The sequence below is a fragment of the Salmo salar genome, chromosome ssa26 (assembly GCF_905237065.1).
Source record: "Salmo salar chromosome ssa26, Ssal_v3.1, whole genome shotgun sequence".
Classification (NCBI taxonomy): domain Eukaryota; kingdom Metazoa; phylum Chordata; class Actinopteri; order Salmoniformes; family Salmonidae; genus Salmo; species Salmo salar.
The window spans coordinates 35956110-35978517 of NC_059467.1; the positions used below are offsets into that span (position 1 = coordinate 35956110).

At 46.7% G+C, this 22408-nt stretch overlaps 1 protein-coding gene across 3 annotated transcripts in view; it reads left to right on the plus strand.

Moving 5' to 3' along the window:
- The window catches only part of LOC106591065 (ADAMTS-like protein 3), a 251145-nt gene that overhangs the window by 157022 nt on the left and 71715 nt on the right, over nucleotides 1-22408 (plus strand). For all 3 annotated transcript variants that reach the window (XM_045708303.1, XM_045708304.1, XM_045708306.1), the window contains exons 8-10: nucleotides 17295-17369; nucleotides 19814-19971; nucleotides 21269-21380. In XM_045708303.1, coding sequence (XP_045564259.1) covers nucleotides 17295-17369; nucleotides 19814-19971; nucleotides 21269-21380 — 345 coding nt within the window. The remainder of the gene's footprint in view (nucleotides 1-17294; nucleotides 17370-19813; nucleotides 19972-21268; nucleotides 21381-22408) is intronic.

The following is a 22408-nucleotide window of genomic DNA, read 5'->3' on the forward strand; positions in this document are numbered from 1 at the left end:
TCTCCCCCCTTCATCACCATCCTCCCTTCCCCATCAACCTCAGGCACTGCACCCAATCCCCCTCTCCCCCTTCATCACCATCCTCCCTCCTCCTCCCCATCACCCTCAGGCACCCATTCCCCCTCTCCCCCTTCATCACCATCCTCCCCTCCCCCATCACCCTCAGGCACTGCACCCATTCCCCCTCTCTCCCCTTCATCACCATCCTCCCTTCCCCATCAACCTCAGGCACTGCACCCAATCCCCCTCTCCCCCCTTCATCACAATCCTCCCTTTCCCTCCCCCTTCATCCTCAGGCACTGCAACCAATCCCTCTCTCCCCCTCCCCCTAAAAAACAGAACTTATTTACATAAGTATTCAGACCCTTTGCTATCAGCTCAGGTGCATCCTGTTTCCATTGATCATCCTTGAAATGTTTCTACAACTTGATTGGAGTCTACCTGTGGTCAATTGAATTGATTGGACATGATTTGGAAAGGCAAACACCTGTCTATATAAGGTCCCACAGTTGACAGTGCATGTCAGAGCAAAAAACAAGATTGAACTCTTTGGTCTGAATGCCAAGTGTCACATCTGGATTCAACCTGACACCATCCCTACAGTGAAGCATGGTGGTGGCAGCATCATGCTGCGGGGATGTTTTTCAGCAGCAGAAACTGGGAGACTACGAAGGATTGTGGGCAAGATGAACGGAGGAAAGTACAGAGAGATCCTTGATGAAAACCTGCTCCAGAGCGCTCAGGACCTCAGACTGGGATGAAGGTTCACCTTCCAACAGGACAACGACCTTAAGAACACAGCCAAGACAAGGCAGGAGTGGCTTCGGGACAAGTCTCTGAATGTCCTTGAGTGGCCCAGCCAGAGCCCGGACTTGAACTCAATCAAAAATCTCTGGAGAGACATCCAACCTGACAGAGCTTGAGAGGATCTGCAGTGAAGAATGGGAGAAACTCCCCAAATACAGGTGTGCCAAGCTTGTAGCCTCATACCCAAGAAGACTGGAGGTTGTAATCACTGCCAAAGGGGCTTCAACAAAGTACTGAGTAAAGAGTCTGAATAATTATGTAAATGTGATATTTGTGATATTATCAATATCGGGTGTATGAGAGGCGAAGTCAGGTTCAGGAGAGAAGCGAAATGTAACCAAGCGCACTTTATTATAGTTCCAAAATATGAGATCACTACATAAATAAAAATGCGCTCAAAACCACGGAACATAACCAAAGTAAAGCGCGTAAATCAAACACCACGAAAAACATGAAACAATTACACACAAAACATGATGGGAAACAGAGGGTTAAATACAAGTAGATTGATTGGGGAAATGATAACCAGGTGTGTATGGAAACAAGACAAGACAAATGGATAGTAGAAAAATGGAGCGGCGATGGCTAGAAAGCCGGTGACGTCGATCGCCGAACGCCCCCCTTGACGCGCAGCTCCAGCGGCGCACAGACACCGGCCTCGAGGACAACCCGGAGGACGAGGCACAGGGCGATCCAGCCGCAGCAGTTCAGGATCCAAAACATCTGCAACCGGAACCCAGTACCTCTCCTCCGACCCGTACCCCTCCCACTCCACGAGGTACTGAAGGAACACCACAAGACGCCTCGAATCCAGGATGGAAGGAACGATATACGCCGAGGCCCCCTCGATGTCCAAAGGGAGCGGCAGGACCTCCCGCACCTCAGATTCCTGGAGCGGACCAGCCACCACTGGCCTGAGGAGAGACACATGGAACGAGGGGTTAATACAATAATCAGAGTGAAGCTGTAATCTATAACATACCTCGTTCACCCTCCTCAGGACTTCAAATGGCCCCACAAACCGCGGACCCAGCTTCCGGCACGGCAGGCGGAGGGGCAGGTTACGGGTCGAGAGCCAGACCTGGTCCCCTGGTGCGAACACTGGGGTCTCACTGTGGTGACGGTCCGCGCTGGCTTTCTAGCGACGCGCGGCTCGCTGCAGATGGACACGGACAGCCTCCCATGTCTCCTCCGCACGCCTAAACCAGTCATCCACTGCAGGAGTCTCGGTCTGACCCTGATGCAACGGTGCCAGAACCGGCTGGTACCCCAATACGCACTGAACGGGGAAGTGGTTAGTAGAGGAGTGGCGAAGCGAGTTCTGTGCCATCTCAGCCCAGGGCACAAACACTGCCCACTCCCCCGGCCGGTCCTGGCAATATGACCACAGAAACCTGCCCACATCCTGGTTGGCTCTCTCTACCTGCCCGTTACTCTCGGGGTGAAAACCTGAGGTAAGGCTAATCGAGACCCCCAGACGTTCCATGAACGCTATCCTCAGGCACCCCGTAATGCCGGAAGACGTGTAAACAGGGCCTCCGCAGTCGGTAGGGCCGTAGGGAGACCAGGCAGAGGGAGGAGACGACAGGACTTAGAAAAATTATCCACAACGACCAGGATCGTGGTATTTCCCTGTGAGGGAGGAAGATCCATTAGGAAATCCACGGACAGATGTGACCAAGGTCAGTGTTGAATGGGTAAGGGATGTAGCTTACCTCTGGGCAGGTGTCTCGGAGCCTTACACTGGGCACACACCGAGCAGGAGGAGACATAAACCCTCACGTCCTTAGCCAAAGTGGGCCACCAGTACTTCCCAGTCAGACAGTGCACCGTCCGACCGATCCCCGGATGACCAGAGGAGGGAGATGTGTGGGCCCAAGAGATCAACTGATCATGGACAGCAGATGGAACATACTTACGCCCAACGGGACACTGGAGGGGAGCGGGCTCTGTACGCAACGCCTGCTCAATATCCTCATCCAGATCCCACACGACCAGCGCCACCAGGCAGGAAGCCGGGAGTATGGGAGTCTGATCCATGGGTCGCTCCTCTGTGTCATACAGCCGGGACAGTGCGTCTGCCTTCTTATTCTGGGAACCTGGTCTGTAGGCTAGGGTAAACACAAAACGGGTAAAGAACATGGCCCACCTTGCCTGACGAGGATTCAGTCTCCTCGCTGCCCGGATGTACTCCAGGTTGCGGTGGTCAGTCCAGATGAGAAAAGGGTGTTTAGCCCCCTCAAGCCAATGCCTCCACGCTTTCAACACTTTAACCACAGCCAACAACTCCCGGTCCCCCACATCATAGTTACGCTCCGCTGGGCTGAGCTTCTTCGAGAAGAAAGCACAGGAGCGGAATTTCGGTGGCATGCCCGAGCGCTGTGAGAGCACGGCTCCTATCCCAGCCTCGAACGTGTCCACCTCCACTATGAATGCCAAAGAGGGATCCGGATGGGCCAGCACTGGAGCCGAAGTAAACAGAGCACTTAGTTGCCCAAAAGCCCTGTCCGCCTCAGCCGTCCACCGCAACCTTACAGGACCCCCCTTCAGCAGTGAGGTAATGTGCGCAGCAACCAGACCAAAACCCCGGCTAAAACTCCGGTAGTAATTGGCAAACCCTAAAAATTGCTGCACCTCCTTTACCGTGGTGGGAGTCGGCCAATTACGCACAGCTGCAATGCGGTCCCTCTCCATCTCCACACCTGATGTGGAAATGTGATACCCTAGGAAGGAGACGGCCTGCTGAAAGAACAGGCATTTCTCAGCCTTGACGTACAGGTCATGCTCCAACAGTCGTCCAAGTACCTTGTGCACCAAAGACACATGCTCGGCGCGTGTAGTGGAGTAAATCAGAATGTCATCGATATACACCACTACACCCTGCCCGTGCAGGTCCCTAAAAATCTTGTCTACAAAGGATTGGAAAACTGATGGAGCATTCATCAACCCGTACGGCATGACGAGGTACTCATAATGCCTTGTGGTGGAACTGAACGCTGTCTTCCACTCGTCTCCCTCCCAGATATGCACCAGGTTATACGCATTCCTGTGCGCCCCATGCATTGACTCAATCGCCGTGGCGATAAGAGGTAGCTGTCACGCCCTGACCTAAGAGATCCCTTTTATTCTCTTTTGGTTAGGTCAGGGTGTGACTAGGGTGGGAAATCTATGTTTTCTATTTCTTTGTTGGCCGGGTATGGTTCTCAATCAGAGGCAGCTATCTATCGTTGTCTCTGATTGGGGATCATACTTAGGCAGCCTTTTTCCACCTTTAGTTTGTGGGATCTTGTTTTTGGTACTGTTCTGTATGCCCTACTGAACGTTACGTTTTCGTTTGTATTTGTTTTGTTTCGGTGTTCATTTAATAAATTAATATGTACGCCTACCATGCTGCACCTTGGTCTGATCCTTCCATCGACGAACATAACAGAAGATCCCACCACAAACGGACCAAGCAGCATGGCCAGGAGGAGCAGACAACCTGGACTTGGGAGGATATCTTGGACGGAAAGGAATCCTGGGCGTGGGAAGAGATCCAGGCAGGAATGGATTGCCTTCCATGGGAGCAGACGGAGGCAGCGAGGGAAGATCAACGGCGACTCCGAAGTTCACGACCACGACGGAAGCTTGGGGGGGGGGCACACGGGGTGGTTGGCGGAGCCAGGTTTCAGACCAGAGCCAACTCCCCGCACTCGCTTTAAGGAGCGTGTGACCATTTAGGCACCATGTTATGCGGTGATACGCAATGTGTCTCCAGTGCGCATCCACAGCCCGGTGCGTTCTGTGCCAGCTCCTCACACATGCCGTGCGAAAGTGAGCATTCGGCCAGGACGGGTTGTGCCGGCTCAACGCTCCTGGTCTCCAGTACGCCTCCTCGGTCCAGGATATCCTGCGCCAGCACTACGCACTGTGTCGCCAGTGCGCCTTCACTGCCCAGTGCGTCCTGTGCCAGCGCCCCGCACTTGCCGGGCTAAAGTGAGTATCCAGCCAGGACGGGTTGTGCCAGCTCTACGTTCCAGACCTCCAGTGCGCCTCCATGGTCCAGTATGTCCTGCACCGGTTCTACGCACCAGGTCTCCAGTGCACCTCCACAGCCCAGTAAGTCCTGTGCCTGCTCCTCGTACTCTTCCTGAAGTGCGTGTCCACAGTCAGGTACGTCCTGTTTCTGCTCCCCGCACTCGCCCTGAGGTGTGTTAACAGTCTGGTGCCACCTGTCCCGGCTCCACGCACCAGTCCAGAGCTTCCGGCGACAGTTCCCAGTCCAGAGCTTCCGGCGACGTTTCACAGTCCGGAACCCCCTGAGAAGGCCCACAGTCCGGAACCTCCTGAGACGGCCCACAGTCCGGAACCTCCTGAGACGGCCCACAGTCCGGAACACAGTCCGGAACCTCCTGAGACGGCCCACAGTCCGGAACCTCCTGAGACGGCCCACAGTCCGGAACCTCCTGAGACGGCCCACAGTCCGGAACCTCCTGAGACGGCCCACAGTCCGGAACCTCCTGAGACGATCCGTGGCCCGCAGCCTCCTGCGGCGGTCCGAGGCCCGGAGCGTCCGGCGGCGGTTCGAGGCCCGGAGCGTCCGGCGACGGTCCGAGGCCCGGAGCGTCCGGCGACGGTCTGCGGTCCGGAGCCTCCGGCGGCGAACCGCGGTCCGGAGTCCCCGGCGACGATCCGCGGTCCGGGGTCCCCGGCGACGATCCGCGGTCCGGTTCCTCGGGCGACGATCCGCGGTCCGGTTCCTCCGGCGACGATCCACGGTCCGGAGCTTCCGGCGACGATCCCCACACCAGAGTCTACGTCCCACACCGCAGCCGCCACAGATGCCCACCCGGACCCTCCCCTATAGAGTCAGGTTTTGCGGCCGGAGTCCGCAGCTTTGGGGGGGGTACTGTCACACCCTGACCTTAGAGATCCCTTTTATTCTCTATTTGGTTAGGTCAGGGTGTGACTAGGGTGGGAAATCTATGTTTTCTATTTCTTTGTTGGCCGGGTATGGTTCTCAATCAGAGGCAGCTGTCTATCGTTGTCTCTGATTGGGGATCATACTTAGGCAGCCTTTTTACCCACCTTAGTTTGTGGGATCTTGTTTTTGGTACTGTGCTGTATGCCCTACTGAACGTTACGTTTTCGTTTTTGTATTTTGTTTTGTTTCGGTGTTCATTTAATGCATTTAAAATGTACGCCTACCACGCTGCACCTTGGTTCGATCCTTCCATCAACGAACGTAACAGTAGCGGGTAACTGTACCTCACCGTGATTTGATTGAGACCTCTATAGTCAAAGTACGGGCGTAAACCTCCATCCTTCTTCTTCACAAAAAAAGAAACTCGAGGAGGCGGGTGAAGTGGAGGACCGAATGTACCCCTGACACAGGGATTCAGAGACATATGTATCCATAGCCACCGTCTCCGCTTGCGACAGGGGATACACGTGACTCCTGGGAAGCGCAGCGTCTGCCAGGAGATTTATCGCACAATCCCCCTGTCGATGGGGTGGTAATTGAGTCGCCTTCTTTTTACAGAAGGCGAGAGCCAAATCGGAATATTCTGGGGGGGGGGGTGCACGGTGGAGACCTGGTCTGGACTTTCCACCTCTGTTGCCATGAAATAGTGGGGTTATACAGAGCCAACCAAGGAAGGCCTAGTACCACCGATTGATTGGGGAAATGATAACCAGGTGTGTATGGAAACAAGACAAGGCAAATGGATAATAGAAAAATGGAGCGGCGATGGCTAGAAAGCCGGTGACGTCGATCGCCGAATGCCGCCCAAACAAGGAGAGGAGCCGACTTCGGCGGAAGTCGTGACAGATATATTTGTTATAAATGAGTAAAAATGGCTAAAAACCTGTTTTTGCTTTGTCATTATGATGTATTGTGTGTAGATTGATGAGTTTAAAAAAAAACATTTTAGAATAAGGCTGTAACGTAACAAGATACGTTAAGGGGTCTGTGTACTTTCCGAATGCATATACTGCTGTATTTAATGATTGGTTCACAGCATGGTTTATATGTGTGCACCACGCAAACACACACTGTGTTGTATGTATCAAGAGTCTCAGAGTAGGAGTGCAGATTTAGGATCAGTTTTGCCTTGTAGATCAGAATGAATAATATTACATGGAGAGGAGGGACCTGATCTTAGATCATCACTCCAACTCCTACTGAAACGCTTGATACATAAGGATCGAAGTCGATGGGAGTGTTCTGTTAGCGATAATACTGCTCTTTCTAACCCCTGACACTATTGCAGGTTGACATTCACTGTCATGAATATTGCTCTGGAGGCAGAACTGAGTGATTTCCACTAGATGCAAACTTAAAATTGGCTATATTGTAAAAATGTATTAAAACAAAAATTTGCTTTTTGGTCTTCATTTAAGGTCGGCTTAGGCATTAGAGTTAGCAGTGTGGTTATGGTTATGGTTAAAATGGGATTTTATGACCACTCTGCAGAGCTGCCTCCGGTACAAGGGGGGTCGTGTACAGGGGAGGAAGAGTGGGGAGAACCGTGGAGGAAACGTTCACACACACATTCTGTGCCACTTGTACTTTACCTGTGAGAGGTTTACAGTATAGAGACACTGGGTGGGGCTTGGAGGGGGGGTTGTTAACGTGACTGTCACAAGCTGTTTCTACAGTAGATATCAGATGTTATCACCTGGTTGGAGGGGGGTGTTAACGTGACTGTCACAAGGTGTTTCTACAGTAGATATCAGATGTTATCACCTGGTTGGAGGGGGGTGTTAACGTGACTGTCACAAGGTGTTTCTACAGTGACTGTCACAAGGTGTTTCTACAGTAGATATCAGATGTTATCACCTGGTTGGAGGGGGGTGTTAACATGACTGTCACAAGGTGTTTCTACAGTAGATATCAGATGTTATCACCTGGTTGGAGGGGGGTGTTAACGTGACTGTCACAAGGTGTTTCTACAGTAGATATCAGATGTTATCACCTGGTTGGAGGGGGGTGTTAACATGACTGTCACAAGGTGTTTCTACAGTAGATATCAGATGTTATCACCTGGTAGGAGGGGGGTGTTAACGTGACTGTTACAAGGTGTTTCTACAGTGACTGTCACAAGGTGTTTCTACAGTAGATATCAGATGTTATCACCTGGTTGGAGGGGAGGGGGGTGTTAACGTGACTGTCACAAGGTGTTTCTACAGTAGATATCAGATGTTATTACCTGGTTGGAGGGGGTGTTAACGTGACTGTCACAAGGTGTTTCTACAGTAGATATCAGATGTTATCACCTGGTTGGAGGGGGTGTTAACGTCACTGTCACAAGGTGTTTCTACAGTAGATATCAGATGTTATCACCTGGTTGGAGGGGGGTGTTAACGTGACTGTCACAAGGTGTTTCTACAGTAGATATCAGATGTTATCACCTGGTTGGAGGGGGGTGTTAACGTGACTGTCACAAGGTGTTTCTACAGTAGATATCAGATGTTATCACCTGGTTGGAGGGGGTGTTAACGTGACTGTCACAAGGTGTTTCTACAGTAGATATCAGATGTTATCACCTGGTTGGAGGGGGGTGTTAACGTGACTGTCACAAGGTGTTTCTACAGTGACTGTCACAAGGTGTTTCTACAGTAGATATCAGATGTTATCACCTGGTTGGAGGGGAGGGGGGGTGTTAACGTGACTGTCACAAGGTGTTTCTACAGTAGATATCAGATGTTATCACCTGGTTGGAGGGGGTTGTTAACGTGACTGTCACAAGGTGTTTCTACAGTAGATATCAGATGTTATCACCTGGTTGGAGGGGGGGTGTTAACGTGACTGTCACAAGGTGTTTCTACAGTAGATATCAGATGTTATCACCTGGTTGAAGGGGGTTGTTAACGTAACTGTCACAAGGTGTTTCTACAGTGACTGTCACAAGGTGTTTCTACAGTAGATATCAGATGTTATCACCTGGTTGGAGGGGGGGTGTTAACGTGGCTGTCACAAGGTGTTTCTACAGTAGATATCAGATGTTATCACCTGGTTGGAGGGGGGTTGTTAACGTGACTGTCACAAGGTGTTTCTACAGTGACTGTCACAAGGTGTTTCTACAGTAGATATCAGATGTTATTTCCTGGTTGGAGGGGAGGGGGATGTTAACGTGACTGTCACAAGTTGTTTCTACAGTAGATATCAGATGTTATCACCTGGTTGGAGGGGGGTGGTAACGTGACTGTCACAAGGTGTTTCTACAGTGACTGTCACAAGGTGTTTCTACAGTAGATATCAGATGTTATTACCTGGTTGGAGGGGGGTGTTAACGTGACTGTCACAAGGTGTTTCTACAGTAGATATCAGATGTTATCACCTGGTTGGAGGGGGGTGGTAATGTGACTGTCACAAGGTGTTTCTGCAGTAGATATCAGATGTTATTTCCTGGTTGGAGGGGGGTGTTAACGTGACTGTCACAAGGTGTTTCTACAGTAGATATCAGATGTTATCACCTGGTTGGAGGGGGGGTGTTAATGTGACTGTCACAAGGTGTTTCTGCAGTAGATATCAGATGTTATTTCCTGGTTGGAGGGGGGTGTTAACGTGACTGTCACAAGGTGTTTCTACAGTAGATATCAGATGTTATCACCTGGTTGGAGGGGGGGGGGGGGTGTTAACTTGACTGTCACAAGGTGTTTCTACAGTAGATATCAGATGTTATTACCTGGTTTTAGGGGGGTGTTAACATGACTGTCACAAGGTGTTTCTACAGTAGATATCGGATGTTATTACCTGGTTGGAGGGGGGTGTTAACGTGACTGTCACAAGGTGTTTCTACAGTAGATATCAGATGTTATTACCTGGTTTTAGGGGGGGGTGTTAACATGACTGTCACAAGGTGTTTCTACAGTAGATATCAGATGTTATTACCTGGATGTGGGGGGGTGTTAACATGACTGTCACAAGGTGTTTCTACAGTAGATATCAGATGGTATTACCTGGTTGGAGGGGGGTTGTTAACGTGACTGTCACAAGGTGTTCCTACAGTGACTGTCACAAGGTGTTTCTACAGTAGATATCAGATGTTATCAATTGGTTGGAGGGGGGTGTTAACGTGACTGTCACAAGGTGTTTCTACAATAGATATCAGATGTTATTACCTGGTTTGAGGGGGGTGTTAACGTGACTGTCACAAGGTGTTTCTACAGTAGATATCAGATGTTATCACCTGGTTGGAGGGGGGGTGTTAACGTGACTGTCACAAGGTGTTTCTACAGTAGATATCAGATGTTATCACCTGGTTGGAGGGGGGTGTTAACGTGACTGTCACAAGGTGTTTCTACAGTAGATATCAGATGTTATCACCTGGTTGGAGGGGGGTGTTAACGTGACTGTCACAAGGTGTTTCTACAGTAGATATCAGATGTTATCACCTGGTTGGAGGGGGGTGTTAACGTGACTGTCACAAGGTGTTTCTACAGTGACTGTCACAAGGTGTTTCTACAGTAGATATCAGATGTTATCACCTGGTTGGAGGGGAGGGGGGTGTTAACGTGACTGTCACAAGGTGTTTCTACAGTAGATATCAGATGTTATCACCTGGTTGGAGGGGGTTGTTAACGTGACTGTCACAAGGTGTTTCTACAGTAGATATCAGATGTTATCACCTGGTTGGAGGGGAGGGGGGTGTTAACGTGACTGTCACAAGGTGTTTCTACAGTAGATATCAGATGTTATCACCTGGTTGGAGGGGGTTGTTAACGTGACTGTCACAAGGTGTTTCTACAGTAGATATCAGATGTTATCACCTGGTTGGAGGGGGGTGTTAACGTGACTGTCACAAGGTGTTTCTACAGTAGATATCAGATGTTATCACCTGGTTGAAGGGGGTTGTTAACGTAACTGTCACAAGGTGTTTCTACAGTGACTGTCACAAGGTGTTTCTACAGTAGATATCAGATGTTATCACCTGGTTGGAGGGGGGTTGTTAACGTGACTGTCACAAGGTGTTTCTACAGTGACTGTCACAAGGTGTTTCTACAGTAGATATCAGATGTTATTACCTGGTTGGAGGGGAGGGGGATGTTAACGTGACTGTCACAAGTTGTTTCTACAGTAGATATCAGATATTATCACCTGGTTGGAGGGGGGTGGTAACGTGACTGTCACAAGGTGTTTCTACAGTGACTGTCACAAGGTGTTTCTACAGTAGATATCAGATGTTATTACCTGGTTGGAGGGGGGTGTTAACGTGACTGTCACAAGGTGTTTCTACAGTAGATATCAGATGTTATCACCTGGTTGGAGGGGGGGTGTTAATGTGACTGTCACAAGGTGTTTCTGCAGTAGATATCAGATGTTATTTCCTGGTTGGAGGGGGTGTTAACGTGACTGTCACAAGGTGTTTCTACAGTAGATATCAGATGTTATCACCTGGTTGGAGGGGGGGGTGTTAACTTGACTGTCACAAGGTGTTTCTACAGTAGATATCAGATGTTATTACCTGGTTTTAGGGGGGGGTGTTAACATGACTGTCACAAGGTGTTTCTACAGTAGATATCGGATGTTATTACCTGGTTGGAGGGGGGTGTTAACGTGACTGTCACAAGGTGTTTCTACAGTAGATATCAGATGTTATTACCTGGTTTTAGGGGGGGGTGTTAACATGACTGTCACAAGGTGTTTCTACAGTAGATATCAGATGTTATTACCTGGTTGTGGGGGGGTGTTAACATGACTGTCACAAGGTGTTTCTACAGTAGATATCAGATGTTATTACCTGGTTGGAGGAGGGTTGTTAACGTGACTGTCACAAGGTGTTCCTACAGTGACTGTCACAAGGTGTTTCTACAGTAGATATCAGATGTTATCACTTGGTTGGAGGGGGGTGTTAACGTGACTGACACAAGGTGTTTCTACGATAGATATCAGATGTTATTACCTGGTTGGAGGGGGGTGTTAACGTGACTGTCACAAGGTGTTTCTACAGTAGATATCAGATGTTATCACCTGGTTGGAGGGGGGTGTTAACGTGACTGTCACAAGGTGTTTCTACAGTAGATATCAGATGTTATCACCTGGTTGGAGGGGGGTGTTAACGTGACTGTCACAAGGTGTTTCTACAGTAGATATCAGATGTTATTACCTGGTTGGAGGGGGTTGTTAACGTGACTGTCACAAGGTGTTTCTACAGTAGATATCAGATGTTATCACCTGGTTGGAGGGGGGTTGTTAACGTGACTGTCACAAGGTGTTTCTACAGTAGATATCAGATGATATCACCTGGTTGGAGGGGGGTGTTAACGTGACTGTCACAAGGTGTTTCTACAGTAGATATCAGATGTTATCACCTGGTTGGAGGGGAGGGGGTGTTAACGTGACTGTCACAAGGTGTTTCTACAGTTGATATCAGATGTTATTACCTGGTTGGAGGGGGGTGTTAACGTGACTGTCACAAGGTGTTTCTACAGTAGATATCAGATGTTATCACCTGGTTGGAGGGGGGTTGTTAACGTGACTGTCACAAGGTGTTTCTACAGTAGATATCAGATGTTATCACCTAGTTGGAGGGGAGGGGGTGTTAACGTGACTGTCACAAGGTGTTTCTACAGTAGATATCAGATGTTATCTCCTGGTTGGAGGGGGTGTTAACGTGACTGTCACAAGGTGTTTCTACAGTAGATATCAGATGTTATCACCTGGTTGGAGGGGGGTTGTTAACGTGACTGTCACAAGGTGTTTCTACAGTAGATATCAGATGTTATCACCTGGTTGGAGGGGGGTTGTTAACGTGACTGTCACAAGGTGTTTCTACAGTACATATCAGATGATATCACCTGGTTGGAGGGGGTTGTTAACGTGACTGTCACAAGGTGTTTCTACAGTAGATATCAGATGTTATCACCTGGTTGGAGGGGGGTGTTAACGTGACTGTCACAAGGTGTTTCTACAGTAGATATCAGATGTTATTACCTGGTTGTAGGGGGGGTTGTTAACGTGACTGTCACAAGGTGTTTCTACAGTGACTGTCACAAGGTGTTTCTACAGTAGATATCAGATGTTATTACCTGGTTGGAGGGGAGGGGGATGTTAACGTGACTGTCACAAGTTGTTTCTACAGTAGATATCAGATATTATCACCTGGTTGGAGGGGGGTGGTAACGTGACTGTCACAAGGTGTTTCTACAGTGACTGTCACAAGGTGTTTCTACAGTAGATATCAGATGTTATTACCTGGTTGGAGGGGGGTGTTAACGTGACTGTCACAAGGTGTTTCTACAGTAGATATCAGATGTTATCACCTGGTTGGAGGGGGGGTGTTAACGTGACTGTCACAAGGTGTTTCTGCAGTAGATATCAGATGTTATTTCCTGGTTGGAGGGGGTGTTAACGTGACTGTCACAAGGTGTTTCTACAGTAGATATCGGATGTTATCACCTGGTTGGAGGGGGGGTGTTAACTTGACTGTCACAAGGTGTTTCTACAGTAGATATCAGATGTTATTACCTGGTTTTAGGGGGGTGTTAACATGACTGTCACAAGGTGTTTCTACAGTAGATATCAGATGTTATTACCTGGTTGGAGGGGGGTGTTAACGTGACTGTCACAAGGTGTTTCTACAGTAGATATCAGATGTTATTACCTGGTTGGAGGGGGTTGTTAACGTGACTGTCACAAGGTGTTCCTACAGTGACTGTCACAAGGTGTTTCTACAGTAGATATCAGATGTTATCACTTGGTTGGAGGGGGGTGTTAACGTGACTGACACAAGGTGTTTCTACGATAGATATCAGATGTTATTACCTGGTTGGAGGGGGGTGTTAACGTGACTGTCACAAGGTGTTTCTACAGTAGATATCAGATGTTATCACCTGGTTGGAGGGGGGTGTTAACGTGACTGTCACAAGGTGTTTCTACAGTAGATATCAGATGTTATCACCTGGTTGGAGGGGGGTGTTAACGTGACTGTCACAAGGTGTTTCTACAGTAGATATCAGATGTTATTACCTGGTTGGAGGGGTGTTAACGTGACTGTCACAAGGTGTTTCTACAGTAGATATCAGATGTTATCACCTGGTTGGAGGGGGGTTGTTAACGTGACTGTCACAAGGTGTTTCTACAGTAGATATCAGATGATATCACCTGGTTGGAGGGGGGTGTTAACGTGACTGTCACAAGGTGTTTCTACAGTAGATATCAGATGTTATCACCTGGTTGGAGGGGAGGGGGGGTGTTAACATGACTGTCACAAGGTGTTTCTACAGTTGATATCAGATGTTATTACCTGGTTGGAGGGGGGTGTTAACGTGACTGTCACAAGGTGTTTCTACAGTAGATATCAGATGTTATTACCTGGTTGGAGGGGGGTTGTTAACGTGACTGTCACAAGGTGTTTCTACAGTAGATATCAGATGTTATTACCTAGTTGGAGGGGAGGGGGGGTGTTAACGTGACTGTCACAAGGTGTTTCTACAGTAGATATCAGATGTTATTTCCTGGTTGGAGGGGGGTGTTAATGTGACTGTCACAAGGTGTTTCTACAGTAGATATCAGATGATATCACCTGGTTGGAGGGGGTTGTTAACGTGACTGTCACAAGGTGTTTCTACAGTAGATATCAGATGATATCACCTGGTTGGAGGGGGTTGTTAATGTGACTGTCACAAGGTGTTTCTACAGTACATATCAGATGATATCACCTGGTTGGAGGGGGTTGTTAACGTGACTGTCACAAGGTGTTTCTACAGTAGATATCAGATGTTATCACCTGGTTGGAGGGGGGTGTTAACGTGACTGTCACAAGGTGTTTCTACAGTAGATATCAGATGTTATTACCTGGTTGTAGGGGGGGTTGTTAACGTGACTGTCACAAGGTGTTTCTACAGTAGATATCGGATGTTATTACCTGGTTGGAGGGGGGTGTTAACGTGACTGTCACAAGGTGTTTCTACAGTAGATATCAGATGTTATCACCTGGTTGGAGGGGGTGTTAACGTGACTGTCACAAGGTGTTTCTACAGTAGATATCAGATGTTATCACCTGGTTGGAGGGGGGTGTTAACATGACTGTCACAAGGTGTTTCTACAGTAGATATCAGATGTTATCACCTGGTTGGAGGGGGTTGTTAAAACGTGACTGTCACAAGGTGTTTCTACAGTAGATATCAGATGTTATCACCTGGTTGGAGGGGGGTGTTAATGTGACTGTCACAAGGTGTTTCTACAGTAGATATCAGATGTTATTACCTGGTTGGAGGGGGGTGTTAACGTGACTGTCACTAGGTGTTTCTACAGTAGATATCAGATGTTATCACCTGGTTGTAGGGGGGGTTGTTAACGTGACTGTCACAAGGTGTTTCTACAGTAGATATCGGATGTTATTACCTGGTTGGAGGGGGGTGTTAACGTGACTGTCACAAGGTGTTTCTACAGTAGATATCAGATGTTATCACCTGGTTGGAGGGGGGTGTTAACGTGACTGTCACAAGGTGTTTCTACAGTAGATATCAGATGTTATCACCTGGTTGGAGGGGGGTGTTAACATGACTGTCACAAGGTGTTTCTACAGTAGATATCAGATGTTATCACCTGGTTGGAGGGGGTTGTTAAAACGTGACTGTCACAAGGTGTTTCTACAGTAGATATCAGATGTTATTACCTGGTTGGAGGGGGGTGTTAACGTGACTGTCACAAGGTGTTTCTACAGTAGATATCAGATGTTATCACCTGGTTGGAGGGGGGTGTTAATGTGACTGTCACAAGGTGTTTCTACAGTAGATATCAGATGTTATTACCTGGTTGGAGGGGGGTGTTAACGTGACTGTCACTAGGTGTTTCTACAGTAGATATCAGATGTTATCACCTGGTTGGAGGGGGGTGTTAACGTGACTGTCACAAGGTGTTTCTACAGTAGATATCAGATGATATTACCTGGTTTATCTCTACACACACATGAGTGAACACACACACACACACACACACACACACACACACACACACACACACACACACACACACACACACACACACACACACACACACACACACACACACACACACACTAACACATTTAGAATTGGCACATTGCAGACTGCAGAGGGAGAAATATGGGTTATCATTTTTCCTCTCTGGTTTGTAAACTCAGTTTCCATGTTGCTCCTTGGAAGAACATTCCTTATCACAGTCTTAGCCTACGTCCCAAATGGCACCCCATTCCTGTATAGTACACTACTTTTGACCAGGGCCCCTAGGCTGTCACTTGGGTCTCAAATTCTGACAATGCTTTTACCGTCCAACGGTTACTCTAGGTTTTTCAACACTGTGAATTCTCAAGATACATCACAGATACATTATTTCATTCCACTTTGAAACAAAATAGTTTCGACACAGTTCTATTTGACTTCATAAAATTTGTTGTCACATTTTTTTTTTTACATTAACTGTATGCTTAAGTGGTTTCTGGAGGTGTTTCAACAGTTTGACTTGTTTCAACACACTTTCCTTTGGCCTCACCAACCCCCTTCGTTGATAAGACACTGAAGGTCAGTATGATCTGCCAACTGAAGTAGAACTCCTACACGCTGGCTGTGTCCCAAAAGGGCACCTTATTCCCTACATGACAGAGCCCTATGGGGGCCCCGTCAAATGTAGTGCACTATATAGGGAATAGGGTAAAATTTAGGACCGGCCCAACTTTACTTACTGATGTTCATGTTCATGGTGAGATCTGAAGCCAAAAGGAGTTCATTGTTCAAATCAACTGAAACAGGGAGGAAACAGTCTCGCCAGCTGGATAATAAGAACAGGTAAAGATTACTTCATTTGTTTACCCTAAAAGGAAAAAAACCTGCAGACTGCTCTTGCTCCTATCACTTACAAGCTTTTTAATTTTCTCACTTTATTAAAGCTTAGGTGTCAGCCTCTTGGCCTTCAGCAAAAGCTCTGACGAAGAGGAAGACACGTCAGCTTTAATAAGATAAGTGATACGAGGAAGAGCTATGCGTGGGATGTCTTCTCTTCTCACATTATTCCCACACCTGCAACAAGAACTCAGGCGTGAGAGTGCTATCTACCCTACAGCTTAGTGGACAATTGTTACACTCTCAGAAATGACAGATGTGTCGTGTTTAGAGACCATCTGTTAATTACGTCTGTATCTGCCTTATCTATTTCTAGATTAACTAAGCGTTTATTCTTTTAGGACATTTAGTGTATTGTATTCTAAGAGTATCTTTTATGTATTCTGGGGACATTTTATGTGATGACATTTTTTGTATTGTGGAGACATTTCTGTGTATTGTGCTGACATTTTAAGTATACTGTGGCAATTGTATGTATTCAGGAATTTGGTGCATTGTGAGTATATTTTGGTGTATTGTTTGTACATTTTGGTTTAATGTGGAAACAAACTGGAATTTGGTGTATTTTGGGACATTTGATGTATTGTGCTGACATTGTGGTGTATTGTGAGGACATTTGGGGTATTGTGGAGACATTTTGGCATTTGTTCAGTAGTCTAAATTAAATCTCCTTTGTCCTACAGCTGTGAAGACAGTGCTGGAAGTCCCCTTGGGAAGTAGGAGTTTGAGAGTCAGCTCTAAGGGACCTGATGTCATAGGTGAGTACTTCACTGTTCAAGGGGCCTGTCCAATCTGCATACAAACACACACACAAACACAAACAACCACACACACTTTCTCTTGGTCTCTCTTTCTCTCTAAACATCTGGGCTAACAAATGTTCTTCTGGCAGCTGATCAGTGCTAGTGATTTATAGAGGAAGTCATCACGCTATGTCTAACTCTGCCCAGCACTGTGAGAATCACATACCACACTGACAACGCTCAGCTGAAATATAGATGTGTTCAACCTATGAGCCACTCTGATGTGTACACACACACACACACACACACACACACACACACACACACACACACACACACACACACACACACACACACACATGCAGGTAGAAATTCAAACACACACACAGGCAAGTAGAAACTCAAACACACACTTGCAGGTAGAGACGCAGACATGCACACACATGTGCGAAGAAAAACACACACTCACACACGTCATGCTTTGCCATTCAAGAATGTTCAGAGATTCCAGAATGTTCCAATGAGGTTCTAAAAAGCAGTGGTGATAGAGGGAGGGAGAGAGAAAGAGGGAGACAGAGTTCTCTCCTCTCCTCTCTGTTGGCTTATGTTGGGAGCTCATGCATTTCAGATTTATGGGATGTATTTCCTATGTGTGAGCATGTGTGTGTTTGCGTGTGCGTGTGAGAGCGCTCTGTGCATGTGTGCGAGACTGCTTCAAGTGTATGTCTGAGCTGTGTGTGTGTGTGTGTGTGTGTGTGTGTGTGTGTGTGTGTGTGTGTGTGTGTGTGTGTGTGTGTGTGTGTGTGTGTGTGTGTGTGTGTGTGTGTGTGTGTGTGTGTGTGTGTGTGTGAGCTCAGCGTGTGTGCGTCTCTGATTCCACAGGAGACATGGCTAACTCCAGCTGCCTCGTTGGTGGCCAACATCATAATACACCCATACAACTCCACATGTTTAAGTGGATGTGTGTTTTGTCAGATGTTTCAAAACAAGGGTTTTGAGTGACCTTCGAATTACTTTAACAGATCGTTTATCAACTATCAGGAGACTAGCGAGGCCGACGTGGAGAAGGAAAAGAACAGTGACGTAAAAAAGCAGAAAAGGAGAGCAGAGTAAAACCCGGTAAAGGAGAGCAGAGTAAAACCCGGTAAAGGAGAGCAGAGTAAAACTCGGTAAAGGAGAGCAGAGTAAAACCCGGTAAAGGAGAGCAGAGTAAAACCCAGTAAAGGAGAGCAGAGTAAAAGCTGATTTGAGAAATGTCAAGCCTCTGGAACCCAGCTTCAAGTTCACAAACTCTACTGAAACAAAATATTGTTAGGAGCGGCTTGAGAGAAGTGGTATCATATTTTCACCTTGGGGCTTTTGTTAAAAGGCTATTTGGCTTACAAATGGCTTATTTTTTAATATGGCAAAGGGCTACATTGTGGTTAATTATTTCAACTTGTGAAATTCCAAATTCTCATTTGTGATGTACTGTATAATTGATGTTGAAAATACATTAAACACACCTGGGTCTTTCCAGAAACATTTGTTGAACGTGAGTTGAGAGTTTGTTGAAATGTTAGTGATTCCATTCATCTCTAATGTAAAACATTTTTTGGAAGACGTTTGAATCTTCCCCCTCATAAAAGATTTTGTGAGAAACACATATGTTAGAGAAAGACAAATAAAGAGAGAGGGGGGGATGACAAGAAGAACGGCCGATGCTGTGCCGTGGGACAGATGAATATGATTATGTCTCTACCAGAAATTACTCTATCAAATTCACAGTTTATTTTCTCACACCCACTCAGTCGTTTGGCCAATAGACATTCAAAGAGTCACACATCAATGACTGTCATTGGAGATGATGAAGTCTCTATTGTTAAATCTTTTTAATATTAAACTGTTAGCACCGTGACCTTTATCTTAGCCTTGGTGTATTGGGCCCATATTCATAAAGCGTCTAAGAGTAGGAGTGCTGATCTAGGATCAGGTCCCCGTTGCCCATATAAATATTATACATTGTGATCTAAAAGGAGAAACTAATCCCAGCACTCCTACTCCGATACGCTTTATGAATATGGGCACTGGTCCGTTCATGTATAGGTGGAAATCATGAGAGTGAGCACACACACACACACACACACACACACACACACACACACACACACACACACACACACACACACACACACACACACACAGTGGTTAAAACCACTCTTAGTGATCTACATCAACACCGTTATCAACTGTTCTTGGTGTGAGGAGTACTGCTGATGAACTTTATACATCCAGATTTACCTCATGTCTTTGTGTGTGTCTCTCTCTGTCTGTCTCTGTCTCTCTCTCCCTCAATCTCTCCCCCCTCTCTCATTCTCTCTTCTCTCTCTCTCTCCCCCTTTCTCTCCCTCAATCTCTCTCCCCCCTTTCTCTCCCTCAATCTCTCTCCCCCCCTCTCGTTCTCTCTCTCTCTCCTGCAGTAATCGAGACCCAGTCTCTGCAGGGTCGGAAAGAGGAGCACAGTCTGGTCTCTCCCGGTTCCTACCTTATCGGCAACACCACCGTGGACTACCAGAAAGGGACAGACAGACAGACGCTCAGGACACAAGGACCTCTGGGAGCCGATTACATCATCAAGGTGACACGAGGAAGAGGCGCTGAGTCAGTGGCCTGGAGGCAAATGTTAATCCTACCTACCTATCTAGGATCAGATTAAGCCATCTCAAGTAATGATCTTAACATAAGGGGGATGAAACATATCTGATCCTGTATCAGTAGTTATAATGGAAATGTCTACCTACATCATTCATGAGTCATTTCTCAAATTCTCTCATGATTCTGACAGTCTTTTTTGTGTTCTTAGATGTTGTAATCTGAGTAACCATATCAATATTGTTTTTGTAAATGACCATTCTTTTACATCCACTCATGTCAGAATACTGAACAGATTGATGACAATTTTGTAGAGAAAGCCCTTGCCAATACATACACATTGCATGTTAGTGCAGTATGCTGATTACACCCACAAAGTAAGCTTGCGTCCCAAATCACACCCTATTCCCTTTGTAGTGCACTACCGTTGACCTAGTGCACTTTGAAGTAGTGCACTGTAGGGAATAGGGTTCCATTTGGGACACTACCAAAGCTCTCTCCCATGTCATTGAGGTTATCAAAGCATTGCACAAACATGACAAGACTCCCATTTCTGTGGCAATAAAACACTGCGTGTCATGGCTCTCCTAATCATCATCATCATCATCGTTAGCGTTAGCATTATCTTCATCATGATCATCATAGTCTGAAAATCAGGCCCTGTGTGTATTCCATAGCAGACACTAGTATGTAGGTCTAGGCTGCCTGCTAAATGGCGCCCTTTTCCCTTTTTAGTCCACAACTTTTAAAATGAGTGCACTATAAAGGTAAAAGGGTTCCGCTGTCTTTCACATGGAACCAATGACGTAATGACATGATATAGGATTTGGACCGGCGCCTACAGTGTCGGCGACGTAAATGAACTACACATTACCCACATCACAAATGTTTAGTTTAGAAAAAAACGTCTACTTTCATCTGATGTTACCAAATCCTTGTTTATTCAATGTGATTATTAATGTTGAAATAATTCATTTGAATAAAGGGATACTAGAAGGGAGTGTGGTCCAAATGCTTGGTCGCGAAACGTTCTTCTGATGAATGTTCTGTATGAAAATGAGGATTTGGTTGGTTCTAGTTGGCACCAGAGTCTGTTCATACATTGAGTTTTACGACTTGATACACTGAGTTCTAAGGCCAGTGACTGAGTTTGAGTCTTAAATCTCAATAATCTTTCTAAACATGTCTAGATCTCTAGACATCTTTAGATATCAATGTGTGAGTACGTGCACGTGATTGTGTGAGTGTGCGTCTGTGTCTAACAGTGTGTGTGTTCTCTCCAGGTGAAATATGCTGCTCCCAGGGACACGATGGTCCAGTTCCTGTTCTATCAACCAATCAGGTACCAGTGGCGAGAGACTGACTTCTTCCCCTGCTCTGTCACCTGTGGAGGAGGTGAGACTGACCCCAGATCAGCTCTTAAAGAGACTGTTGTTGCTAGCTAACAAGGCCAAGCCTTTTGGGGACCCTAAGCAATCAAAAACCTTTGTGGTGAAAACGGCACCTGTCTTGGTGGTGGAGAGAAAAATGAGCAGTTTTAAAGATAATTTCACTTCAATTTAAAATGTTTTGCCATGGCGCTCAGGTAGTTATAGCAGTTTTAAAACACATTTCATGCAATTCTACTCATTACTACAAAGTTTAGTTAGCTTGTTAGACTGACTTACCAAGCAATGTAAAACATTTTATCTGACATGGGTTAATTTAGTGACTTGCATAACAAGTGGAAATCTTCTGATGCACTACCACATTTTGAAATGGAAACTTGCGTATTCTACTATTCTAACTCTCAATAGTAAGTTGAGAACCAACTGAGTTCCTAGCAGCCGTGGGGCCCTAAGCGGCCGCTTATATTGCTTGTGCCAGCACTTGTGCCGCCTGTGCCAGCACTGAAGATTTATGACTGAACCCAGATCAGCTCTTATAGAGACTGTTGGTGCCAACTAGTAGTTAAAGTTTATGATTGAACCCAGATAGTTCTTATAGAGATTGTTCTTGTTGCCAGCAATAGCTTTGAACCGGGATCAGCTCTTATAGAGACTGTTGAAGCCAGCTATTAGTTAAAGTTCATGATTGAACCCAGATAATTCTTATAGAGATTGTTCTTGTTGCCAGCTTAAGCTTTATGACTGAACCCAGATAATTCTTATAGAGATTGTTGAAGCCAGCTATTAGCTGAAGCATTATGACTGAACCCAGATCATTCTTATAAAGACTGTTCTTGTTGCCAGCAACCTCTTTGCCTGAACCTGGATCAGCTCTTATTGATACTGTTGAAGCCAACTACTAGTTCAAGTTTATGACTGAACCCAGATCAGCCCTTATAGAGATTTATGACTGAACCCAGATCAGCTCTTATAGGTGTCAAAGCTGGAGAGATGTTGACGAGGCTTGAGATATGATTGAGCAAAACGTTAGCCCAG